Source organism: Cuculus canorus, chromosome 1, assembly GCF_017976375.1.
Source record: "Cuculus canorus isolate bCucCan1 chromosome 1, bCucCan1.pri, whole genome shotgun sequence".
Lineage (NCBI taxonomy): Eukaryota > Metazoa > Chordata > Aves > Cuculiformes > Cuculidae > Cuculus > Cuculus canorus.
Window position 1 is genome coordinate 132,963,296 of NC_071401.1, and position 11,923 is coordinate 132,975,218.

Sequence of the window (11,923 nt, forward strand, 5' to 3'; positions counted from 1 at the left end):
AGGCCAGGTTGGATGGGGCAGCCTGATCCAGTGGGAGGTGTCCTTGCCCATCGCAGCGGGGTTAGAACTAGATGATCTTTAAAGTCCTTTCCATCCTAAACTATTCTATGATTCTATGATTATTTTTTTTTAATTTAAGCCAAAGTAGAGTTCAGTTTCAGTTAAGTAATTCTAATTTTTGAAAGTTAGACAGAATGTATCCTGATAGCATGGGTTTTCTTTCAAGCAGTGTTTTCCCAGCCACTGTTCACTGTTTGGAGATGGTAACGCCTTGTGGTCTGTAATGAGCAGAGGTGTCTGCTCCTGTGATCCCCTCTCTCTGCAGCTTTTCCCTCTCTCAAATGCAAGGTCAGGCAGAGCTGGCTCCAAAGCTCCAATCAGCGAGAGATTTGGCTGTTGTGAAGCTCATAACAACATTAAAATCAGTCCTTGGAATAAAAGAACATGCATAAGATTTCTGGGAGAATTTAACCACGTGCATGTAAGTGGGAAATCTGTTCTGTCCCAGCTCTGGTCTCCTGCAGATTGTTGGAGATCGCTCCGTGTTGCCCAGCCCTGACAGAGGATGCCCGCTTTCTAAACCTCCAAAACGAGCCTCGGGGAGTTTATTTGCCGGCACTTTCGAGCTGACCGCAGCAGTCAGGGCGGGCTCCCGGCTCCGCCCGGCTCCACGATGGCGCCCGCGCCGCTTCACCCGCCCCAACCCAACATGGCCGCGCCAGGCCCGGCGGCGGAGCTGCCAGGGTCCAAGATGGCGCCGCCCCCCCCGCCGGCGTGTCAGAACCGGCTCCAAGATGGTCGCCTGCCCGCCCCGGCGCTTTGCCGCCAGGACGCAAGATGTCTTCCTCGGCGCCTCTGACGTGACTCTCTTCCCGCTCGACCGCCCCGGCGCCCCTAGGCAGTGTCTGCCCTCACGCAAGATGGCGGCCGGAAGCGCCGCAGGCCGTTAGGCGTCCAGCCCTTGCTCCTCGCCGGTCTCCGCGGCCGAGATGGCGGCGGCCGAGTTGGAGTACGAGTCCGTCCTCTGCGTCAAGCCCGACGTTAACGTCTACCGCATCCCGCCGCGGGCTTCCAACCGCGGGTACAGGTGAGGGAGCGCACCGTGCGGGCGCAGGAGCCTCGGCCCCCGCCGGGAGCGGGTGGGCCGCGGGGCCCGGGAGGCGGGAGCGGCGAGGCAGGAGCGAGCGGCAGGGCGCTCGCCCAGCGCCACAGGCGCGGTGCTGCCCGTGGGAGCTTGTTTCCAGTTGTACAGAGTTGCAGGCGAGGGGTCTTGTTTCTTTTATTATCCAATCGTTTCTTCTTCCCCTAAGGGTTAGACTGGCTGCGTGGGGAGTGTTTTAACCAGTGTAAGCTGGAGGCTGTGGGGTCAGAGATGCTTTATGTTATTTTGCATCCACAGAGTAGAATAATGGAGTGGTTTTTTTTCAGCACGCTATTACTTAATTTTTGGGGTCTTTCCGATGCTCCCGAGTCACTTACTAGTCGCTTTTGCTTTTACTGTTCAAGTGATTTTCTGGGTGATTCTGACTCTATTCCTGTCTTGTGAGACCTCATGTGGACTATTGTGTCCAGTTCTGGAATCTTCAGCATAAGAAGGGTATGGAGCTGTTGGAACAGGTCTCGGGCTACAAGGACGATCAAAGGGCTGGAGCACCTTTCCTACGAGGACAGGCTGAGAGAGCTGGGGTTGTTCAGCCTGGAGAAGAGAAGGCTTCGAGGAGACATTTTAGCGACCTCCTAGAACCTGCAGGGGGCTACAAGAGAGCTGGGGAGGGACTGTTCACAAAGGCTTATAGTGATAGGACTAGAGACAATGACTCTAAACTGGAGAGGGGAAGATTTAGACTAGACATAAGGAGGAATCTCTTCATGGTGAGAGTGGTGAGGCACTGGAACATGTTGCCCAGGGAAGTTGTGGATGCCCCATCCCGAGAAGTGTTGAAGGCCAGGTTGGATGGGGCCTTGGGCAGCCTGTTCTAGGCGGGGGAGTTGGAACTAGATGATCTTTGAGGTCCCTTCCAGCCCAAACTATACTGTGATTCTATGATTCTGTGATTCTTCTGCAGGCTTTTAAAGGTAAAGACAGTTGATGTTCTTTGTGTCTGTTTCCCTTTACCTAGAGGAAAGAGAGGCCAGTCAGAGCCATGTGCGTCGATTGGCAGCAACAGAGAGGAGCTGAATCCTCATATGTTGCTTGGGGAGAGAAGTGGAATAAGGTAGCTGTATGTGTTGAAGGTTTGGGAGCACAGGCTTTTGCTGAAATCGTTGTGCAGAAGTGGAAGAGTTGATATATGGTCAATGAAGAGCTGCTTTTCTTTTCAGGGCATCTGACTGGAAACTGGACCATCCGGATTGGACAGGACGGCTTCGTGTCACCTCCAAAGGCAAAACTGCATACATAAAACTGGAGGATAAGGTTTCAGGTAAGGGAAAGGCTGAGGCTTGGTGGGACCACAACTATGACTGCTCCTGTTGAACCTGTGTTTCTCAGCCTGCTCAGTGCTGTCTGTCGCAGCACAGGCCACACAAGAGGTTGCTCTCCTTAACATCCAGTTCTTTGTCTACAGGAGAACTCTTCGCCCAGGCTCCTATAGATCAATACCCTGGCATTGCAGTGGAGACTGTGACGGATTCCAGCCGCTATTTTGTCATTCGAATTCAGGATGGGACTGGTGAGTTGAGGGATCATGTATGTGCCAGGTGCTAGGGCTGGAGAACACTTAGCCTGATGGAGCTGGGTGTATGCCAGGTGGATTGAAGTGGTATTGGGAGTGCCAAGAAGGCTGGGTAATGTGCCTGGAGGAGGAGGAAGGCAGGGTTAACAGAGGAGGGTTCTCTACGCTGCACAGAGTCCAGGGGCTAGGAAGGAACATTCAGTTTCTGAGAGTGCCACATGGGAAGAAGGATGCATCCTGAAGGTGAGGAAAAATTAACTGCTGGAGCTGCTAGTGTCCAGCTGCAGATGTGTCAGAGGGAGGTAGCACAGAGTGGTACAGGAGAAACTGAAGGATTTTGGAGTGAAGGAACACAAGGGCTCATCTGCAGGGCACCTCCAATGACTCCTACTGTCTCCTTGCTAGGACGAAGTGCTTTTATAGGCATTGGCTTCACGGATCGTGGTGATGCATTTGACTTCAACGTCTCTTTACAGGATCACTTCAAGTGAGTTGTGCTTTTCTGGAATTATATTTTTCCTCTGACCTGTAGAACGTGGCTGGTGGTGGTACATGTTCATTTAAAGCTGTCTTCCTTGGGATAGTCATGAAGCCCTACTCTGTCTCCATCAGGGACACTTGAGTGTGCTGCCATCTGTCATGCAAGCTGAGAGTCCTGTAGGGTCATATCTCTAAGTCTTAAGCTTAGGTACTGTGCTGCTACAGGTGCAGTGTTAGACTCTTGGGTTGGGGTGGTCCCAGCTTTATGCAGTACTACACTGGGTGTAGGAGGTAGCTGGTTTGAGAAGACACGGTAGTTCTTTGGTTGGGTAGGGGGGGAACAATGCATTTTTCTGAAACCCTGTTCACCACTGCCATGGGGTCATATGTCTTCCTCTTTTCTTTTTAGGTGGGTGAAGCAGGAGACTGAGATCTCCAAGGAGTCCCAGGAAGCTGACACACGTCCTAAATTAGACTTGGGGTTTAAGGAAGGGCAGACAATCAAACTGAACATTGGGGTAAGCAGCCGAGTTTATTCTGCTTCTTTGTATGCATGGTTATATGAATGAAGAGTCTTTTCTCACTTGTGCTTTCTTTTTACACGATGACAGAACATGACAAAGAAAGGAGGAGCAGCCAAGCCCCGTGCATCTGGATCAGGGAGCCTAAGCCTGCTGCCACCCCCACCAGGAGGCAAAATTGCAGTCTCTCCTATTCCTCCCCCTTCTTCTACAGCTATTGCCAACCATGTCACACCACCACCTCTGCTGAAATCCAGTAATATGAGCAGTGCAGGTAAACGTTAGCATAGAGCAAACAATCTGTCAGACACTTCAGTGTACATAGAGAGGACTGGGGCCTGCTTCAGGGAACCGGTGTTCCATCTTGTGTCAACAGTGCCCTGTGAGACATGATGCATCCTGAGGGCTTTGCTTTCTTTAACCTAAGGATCTTCATGCTTGTTTATTCATGCCTGCAAGGAGTACAGCATTGTAGCTCCTGTCTTTGTAAAGGAGAAGCCAAGCGGCTTGGGCAAAACAGCTTGGGGGGGCTGGGTATGAAATGTAAATAGGTGTTTTGTGAACTTATACGTGCTTTAGGGATGCTGGCAGGGCTGTGTAGGGTGTCCAGAAAAGTGCTGCACAGTAGCTTGCTTTCCATGGAAAAATAGAGAGAGACTTGTGGCTGTTGGTCAAAGATGCAGGGAAAACACTTATTGAGTGGCTTTGAATAGGCAGAAAGGAAACTTTAGCATGAACAGCACAAAGAGGTGTGAAGTTTAGTGGAGTTGCGGGTATAGTGTGTTCTTTTGAAAATATGTATAGAATTTTATGTAGCATAATAATAAAATATATAAAACTATACATACTGAACATCATACATAAATATATATGTATAGATGTGAAGTTCAACAAGGCCAAGTTCAAGATGATGCACCTGCAGTGAGGCAGTCACAGATGTCGCCACAGACTAGAGGATGATTGGATTGACAGCAGCACAACATACAAGGACTTGCGGAAAGTGGGGCTGAAAAATTGGATATGAGTCAGCGATGTGTGCTTGGAGCCTAGAAGGCAAATCATATCCTGGGCTGCATCGAAAGAAGCATGGCCAGAAGGTCGAGGGAGGTGATTCTGCCCCTCTACTCCACTCTGGCAAGACTGCACCTAGAGTATTGTGTCCAGTTCTGTGGTCTGCAGCAGTGGAAAGACATAGACCTGTTGGAGCAAGTGCAGAGGAAGGCACAAAAATAATCAGACGGGTGGAACAGCTGTCCTGTGAAGAAAGGCTAAGAGAATTGAGGTTGTTTAGCCTGAAGAAGAGAAGGCTCCGGGGAAACCTTACTACAGCATTTCAATATATAAAGGAGGCCTACAAGAAGGACTTTTTACCAGGGCCTGTAGTGAATAGGACAGGGAACAATGGTTTTAAACTGAAAGATGGTAGAATTAGTTTCTATATAAAGAAGAAATTATTTACAATGTGGATGATTAAACGCTATAACAGGTTGCCCAGAGAAGATTCTCCATTACTGGAAGTGTTCAGGGCTGAATCGGATGGGGCTTTGAGCAACTTGATCCAGTGAAAGATGTCCCTGCCCATTGCAGGGATGTTGGACTAAATTACCTTTGAAGGCCCCTTCCAACTGAAACCATTCTGTGATTCTATAACAAAGAGGTTGCTGCAGTCTTCTGGATGCTGTACCACTTTTAGTGTGACCATACAGAGGTGTCTGGAGAGCTGATGATACTCTTCTGGAGGCAGAGACTTTAGTAGTGCTGTATGCAGATCAGAGAGAGAAGAAACCACAAGCTTTCGAACAGGGCTGGGCTTCAGCACATGATTTGTACTGTTAAGGTGATGCCTGCTTGGCAGCTATTATGATTGCTGATCTTGGGCTGAATCTGAGCTTTATTTCTACTGGGAGAGGTAGTATGTCACAAATCTGCCAGCTGGTGTGCCAGGTGGAGACTGAATAGTTCTTGCAGATGATGTACCCCTGTAGTATGAGCTGGAGGCTCAGAGCACATTCAGCAAAAGGAGCTACTGTTAAAACAAAATCCTTAAAAAGTCTAGTTTTGTTCTGGAGGGAGAGCTCGAGTCCCTTCAGAGATTCTCTTCTGAATCCATCAGTCTGTGTAAGGTGACACTTTAAATGCCTGTGGGGTTTTCTTCATGATTAGCTTGATTTTTTTTCTTTTTCTTCCTTCTGCCTCAGATGTTCTATTAGACTTAGATGCTCCTGCATCTGCAGTCAAGGCACCAGCATCAGCTACCACAGACCTCTGGGGAGACTTCAGCACTGCTTCCAGGTAAACTGTGGTGAAGGGAACTGCACACAAGAAGGGTAGTGTCCTCTTGGGCACTGGAAGAGCCGTAAGTTAAGAAGTCTTATCTCTTTCTTTGATTCTCCTTTCTTTATTTCAGTGCTGTTCCCAATCAGGCTCCTCAGCAGTCCAGCTGGGTCCAGTTCTGAATGGTTAAAGCAGTGGAACGGGACAAACTGATGACCAAGAGGCTCTAAAAGCACCAAATCCGGACCAGAGTGGGCACAAACCTCTCTAGTCTTCAATCAAAAACAAATTGGGACAATCCTTTTTTGAACTGTATCTTCACTTCAGTCAAAACTTCACTATTTTTGATCCCATAGTGAAACCACTGAACCTAAAGAGAACATGCTGACTCCTCACAGGATGGGCAAGGAGGAGAGAGGTAGCCTCATCTCTTCCACCCACTTGGGCATTGTATGGTACATCCTAGCTCTTATTCCCGGTCTTACCATACAGGGGAAGCAAGAATCCTGAACAAGGAGGGTTCAGGAGGAGGCTGGGTACGTGCCTCTGGGTTCCCTGTCCTTTACATTTTTGCTGGTTAGACTGTTGGTTTTTGTGACTGCTTTCAACAGTGACTCAAGTCTCAGCAGCTCGGCCTGCGGTGCTGAGGGCAGCTGCATTTGGCTGCAGTTTGTAAATGGAATCTGTAAGGAGATCAGTCTTGTCTCAACACAAACCCTCTGATTAATCATGTATGTTGTGAGGAGTGAACCTCCCCATGCATGCACCACTTTTTCTCTCATTGGTGCAATTCTTGATAGTGCTGGGTATTCCTGTGCTCTTCTGAGAGGAGTCATGCAAGTCCTTGAGTAGACCTGCTGTCATTGTGCTGTAGCTCCAGGTGGGCATCCCATCCTAAGGCTCCTTCTGTGGCTTGCAGGTTCACTGGAGGAACTTCTCTCATTTTCACTCCTTTCTCCCTCTTGTCCTACACAAAGGCCTCGTTGTCATTGAGCTGGTTTAACTGGAAATAGCTTAAAGAAAAGCAAGCCTGTTTTTATAATTTGATAGTTACTTGCACTAGATGACAACCAGGTAATCCCACCACTCAGCATTCCATGTTCCTGCATTATTGTCCTGATCCCTGGCCTTGTGTGTGTCTTGGCACTGTGTTACAAGTATTGCATATCCATGCCACAGTAAGAGCTATGGTTGGACAGTGGTGAAGGGACAGAGTCCTTCTCTTTTTCAGCTCACAGTTATTATTTGAGCAAGCAATGTATAGTAGGCCCAATCTTGAGAACTGTGGCAGCCAAATTCTCCCACCTATGTTCCTTCTTATGGCTTTTATCCTGAGGCTAACTCTCTGGAGATGTAGCTGGTTATTGAAAGTTGCATGTTTTTTTCTTCATTTTTAATGCGTTCCAAACCCCTTCTATTTCCTCTGCGGTTTAGGGGATTAGAAAGATATCAAATGCCCTTACTTCCTCTTTCGAAGAATTTCCTGGTGCCCTTTGATCTGGACACTATTCTGTCTTCATCAGCTATGGATGTGGTCTAAGGTGTAAATTTGATTAATCTGGGCAAAGCCTGTGGGCAGACTGGAAGCCTCACAATGCTGGCTACCCTGCATGCTAGCTGATAAGCCAAAACACTAGCTCAGAAGGTGGTCTCAGTGACCCATCTACAGCTGTACCCAGTTACTAGAACAGTAGGATTTTGGTGCTTCATTGGGAGGCTTCTTCCTGTTTTGAACACTCAACCAGGAACAACACGTATATAACTGAGATATGCTCTGCTAGCACACCTGTGGCACTAGATTTTTCCCTTTGGGCGAAGACTTTCTATTGAGGCTTTTAAAAGAGAATATGCACCTTGTACTTGCGAAGGTCTCTTGTCCTTGTCTTCTTACTACACAGGGCATTTTGGAGGCAAAGTTTCACTTAGACCATCCTCTGGGAAGCAAAATCCTTGAAAATACCTCTAAAGCTACTGCAGTTCCACTAGTGGAAGTGGGGACCAGACTGCTTTTGAGTGCATTTTAAGTTGTCATTTAAACATGGTCCCCTGTCTCTTTTGGTGTTGACCCTGCACCCCTTCTCCACCTTCATAGTCACTCCTGCAGTCTCATTATGCTTAGACTCCCTGCCTCTGAATTTGTGGGTGGCTATAATCTGCTAGCAAAGTCATGGACTCTGCTGGCTGGCTTTTTGGCTTTGTTTTCCTTGGTTTTGCTCAAATCATTGTGAGGTCCTGTCATTTCAACTATGCATCAGTTCCCCAAACCAAGGAAGTTCATGGCACAAATTAACAACTAACTAGGAGCCTCTTCTGTATTGTTTTAGTTAGTGTTCTGGAGATAATATATTATGTATTTGAAAAGCTGAATAAGCAAAAATTAAAGATATATGTATATAAAGCATAAGATGTACTGGTGCAAACGGTAATTAAACAAGTAATATTGGGGAAAAGACTGTCACGAGTCCTGTAATTTGTGAAATTTTTGCTTTGGAAGCCCTGCAGATTGAAGGTCTTTATGGCTCCAGCATGATCCTAGTAGACTAATTATCCTTCAGCAAGGGTATTATGGCCTGCAGACTGGACAAGAGCAACTTTAGAAGTGAAATGGGTTCAGACTCTGTCTGGGTGAGGAAGTAGGAGCATGGAAGAAGGACACAAAAATGACCTATGGCTGTTCCAAGAGGAATAGAAAATAACACAGACAACAACTTGGAAACAGGCCTAACTGTAGGTGTGTGATACTTGATAAGAATGTGGATAAAAGTAGCAAGTAAGAAAACTTCATTGCCCTGCAGATGTTCTTGCCACGCCTGTAAGTGGGAAGGAGTCTTTGCTGCATGTAGAGATGAGCAAGGTGGGCTGAGTGGGTCCTTTGTCAGGGAACAGCAAGGGCGGGCTGCTCTGAAAGGGAGAGTAAGCTGGAAGCTGAGTCACAGCAAAGCAGGCTGAGGCAGTGGCCCTACTAACAAAGAAGCAGTCGCATAGTGCCTAAGCAGGAAGATCAGAGCTGGTCAAGATGGGGATTTAAATCAGCAGGGGGCATGGCCAGGCATGGACAATGGCTGCACCAGCTTAGGCAGGGATCAAGGGTGAAACTCTTAGCTGAGATAAGCTGACGGGCAAACCTTGCTGAAGTGTCTCAAAGTCAAACACCTATATTATGTAAGCTGGAACTGATTCCAGGGAGCCAATCTCACAGAAAATGGAGAATATGGCTCAGAGCCCCGACAGTCTTCCTTCTACCCTGCTCACAGCCTTCTCTTCTTGCACAGCCATGCTTGCTTGGCGTTCCTATGTCAGACAGCAAAGCTCTACACAGAAGTTGTGTTGGAAATATGAAGTCAGCTGCTTGAATGACACCAGTAAATGCTAGTGTCATTGTCAAGTGTTTTAGCACCTGCAGTAAGCAAAAAAAAAAAAAAAAAAAAAATTTACATTCCTTCTGACCTAGGAGCAAAGTTTTGGCGAAGGCTGTGGATATGTTGCATAGGTCCTGGCCAGGCAGAAGGTGAAGGATCTCTGACTTTTCAGTAGGCACTTGCAGCAAAAAGAACCTAAGAGAGTACTTCTCCAGAGTAGGACAATTTCCAGGTGAAGTATACCTAAGGGAAGAGCTGGAATGTACTCCCTGTTGTGCATAGAGAAACATCAAGGAGTGGGAAACAGTTCATACGTAAGAGTTTAGTCTTCTCTGTAGATCTTCCTACTACCCATCTCTTTCCTCACACTGAGGCCTGCTAGAACACTACAGCATCATGTGTCCCATGTAAATCCTCTCCCCCTTCTCCTTGTCGACCATCAGGAACAATCTTTCTCTTCCTAGTGGGAGAAGTTGGCTGTGATGGTAAGTTACTTGTGAAGTGACTTGGCCTATGACTGGACTGGCTGAATCTGCTCATGTCTTCCTGCACTTTTTGTTGCCAGTGGTTTCTTCTAACATAGCAGATGCCAGTATGCAGGGTCCTTGAGACCTACAGTCTCTGATGTTGCAGATGATAGCAATTGATAGAGGATTAAGGCCAGGCTTTTAGTGTGGATCAGCAGATTAAACTGAGCAATATCTCCTGAATGTTTATTATGTTCTTATGTAATACATCAACTGGTTTCCTTAGGCAGCTGGGAAGAGCTGCCTTGTCTAAGAGGACAATGGTTGAAGCTGGCGGAAAGTTAGTGCCAAATGGGAGACAGACTGTAGCACTTGGAAAGATTCAAGAAACAAGTGTCAAAGGGAAGATCCCAGCTTTGTCTAGTTATTAATTGTTATTTCTTTTGTGAGAGTTGTAACTGAGGTGCCATGTGAGTATTTTTCCCCCTCTTCCTCCACTAATTCTATTCTGTGTTCTGTGACTTAAAACTGCTTCTCAGCTCTGCAGGAACTGTTCCTTCTACAGCCATGCAATATGGATTACAGGCACAAACTTGCTGGCTTTGTTAAAGCCTTGATGTGTTGTGTGGAATCCTGAAAAAATGGAGGATCTGAACCTGAACTGATACAGTTAAATCAGCATAAACCTACAAAGCTCTAGGAGGCGGCACAGCTAGGCTGCAAATACATGAAAACAAAGTGCTGGAGGCCAGGTAAGGGCTCAAGGTCTAGTGCTCATTATATTATGTGAACAATAGATTCTCAGTCTAGAGATGGTTTAAGTTTCTTTCTTCCAAGTTAATAGCTTTCTCCATACTTATAGTCAGGAAAAGCACATTATGGGATGTAATGCCCTTCTAGCTTGATAGCTTAATTTTGCCAGCTGCCTTTAGCTATAGCTGTGTCCTCAGCCAAAGTTGGGACTCTGACAGACATCTCTCGAAGCTGCCTCTGAGCATAGGAAGATTAGTCAGCAGCAACTGGTGCCTGTACTGTCTCCCGACTTAGAGCCGCATTTTGCCAGCTGTCACTGCCAGCCAGGTAACTGGCAATGGCCTGCTTTCCCTTTTCTTTCCCTGGCATGGTAGGATGGCAGCTCCTGCATGGTGGGGCAGAGGCAGCTGGCTTGCTTAGGAGACTGTCTTTAGAATCCTTGAAGCAGTCTAAAGAGATGTTCCCTGAAGGAGCAAACTGCCTGTAACTTGGAGCTTTTACATTGTGCTTTAGGTATGCTTAGGTACGTTAAAGCCTTGTGCTTTAGGTACGTAAGGAGATGTGGTGTTCGCTTGCCCTCCTATCCTGGCCCTCAAGCCTGTCTGGATTGGTGACCAGGGATTGCAAATTCAGTCTCACCCGTGACGGTGTGCTGCCACCTGCTGCTGGATACCCTTGTTGCGGAGCTTCTGGCAATCACCGTCTCCAAGGACCGGCTGGACCCCCAGCAGTGCGGGAGAGGAGGATGCACCTGGCTAGCACTGGTGAAGTGCTCTCTGAAAAGAAATTGCAGTTGACATCTGTCAGCAAGAGCACGCTGACTACTGGATTGGCTGCCTGCAGTGATCTCTCCTGGGCAGGAGAGAGCTGTGCCTGGGAGGAGTGTGGGCAAGGGCTGGACCTATGTGTGGAACAAGCCATAAAGTAGAACTGCAGCATTTAGTGGTGTCCCCAGCAACACCTGAGATAGAGGGGAAAGGAAACAGTGCTAAGAGGCTATAGATATGACTGCATTGGCTGCATGTTGGTCCCAGAGTCAGCGGCTGTCACTAATACCTAGACCTGAAGTCAATACCATGGTTTCATGTACAATGCTTGGAAATGATGACTACATGCTTTTTGGGTAGAAGAACAGGAAAAGTAATTTAGCAATGCATTCTGTACCAAAATAGGATTTCTGAAAGCAGAGAACTTGCCCTCAGTAGCCTGGCCTAGATGCAGAAGTAGTAGCCCTGCTTTGAGCAAGGCTTGAATGTGTTCCTGCCAGCCAGAACTATTTCCTAGCACAACCTCAGTGTCTGGCTGAGCTGAGGTCGATTCTGTGGTGGCCCAGCAGTGTCTGGTGAGAGATCTGACATGGTGGGTTGGTGGGAGGTGGAGAATTTGAGGCTGAT

The 11,923-nt window shown here is 47.5% G+C and overlaps 1 protein-coding gene across 1 annotated transcript; it reads left to right on the top strand.

Annotated features, from left to right (window-relative positions):
• The first annotated feature begins 803 nt into the window (after nt 1-803).
• NECAP1 (NECAP endocytosis associated 1) lies at nt 804-9,246 on the top strand. Its single transcript, XM_054049881.1, has 8 exons — nt 804-1,087; nt 2,323-2,423; nt 2,568-2,672; nt 3,081-3,162; nt 3,565-3,673; nt 3,767-3,950; nt 5,875-5,968; nt 6,084-9,246. The coding sequence occupies exons 1-8, from the start codon at nt 990-992 to the stop codon at nt 6,130-6,132; spliced, it is 822 nt and encodes a 273-aa protein (XP_053905856.1). The 5' UTR covers nt 804-989; the 3' UTR covers nt 6,133-9,246.
• The last annotated feature ends 2,677 nt before the right edge of the window (nt 9,247-11,923 follow it).

Coding starts and splice junctions, on each gene's coding strand:
- NECAP1 (XM_054049881.1), top strand. CDS start 990: ATGGCGGCGGCCGAGTTGGAGTACGAGTCCGTCCTCTGCGTCAAGCCC. Junction 3,163..3,564: donor TCTTTACAGGATCACTTCAA/GTGAGTTGTGCT, acceptor TTTTCTTTTTAG/GTGGGTGAAGCAGGAGACTG. Junction 5,969..6,083: donor GACTTCAGCACTGCTTCCAG/GTAAACTGTGGT, acceptor TCTTTATTTCAG/TGCTGTTCCCAATCAGGCTC.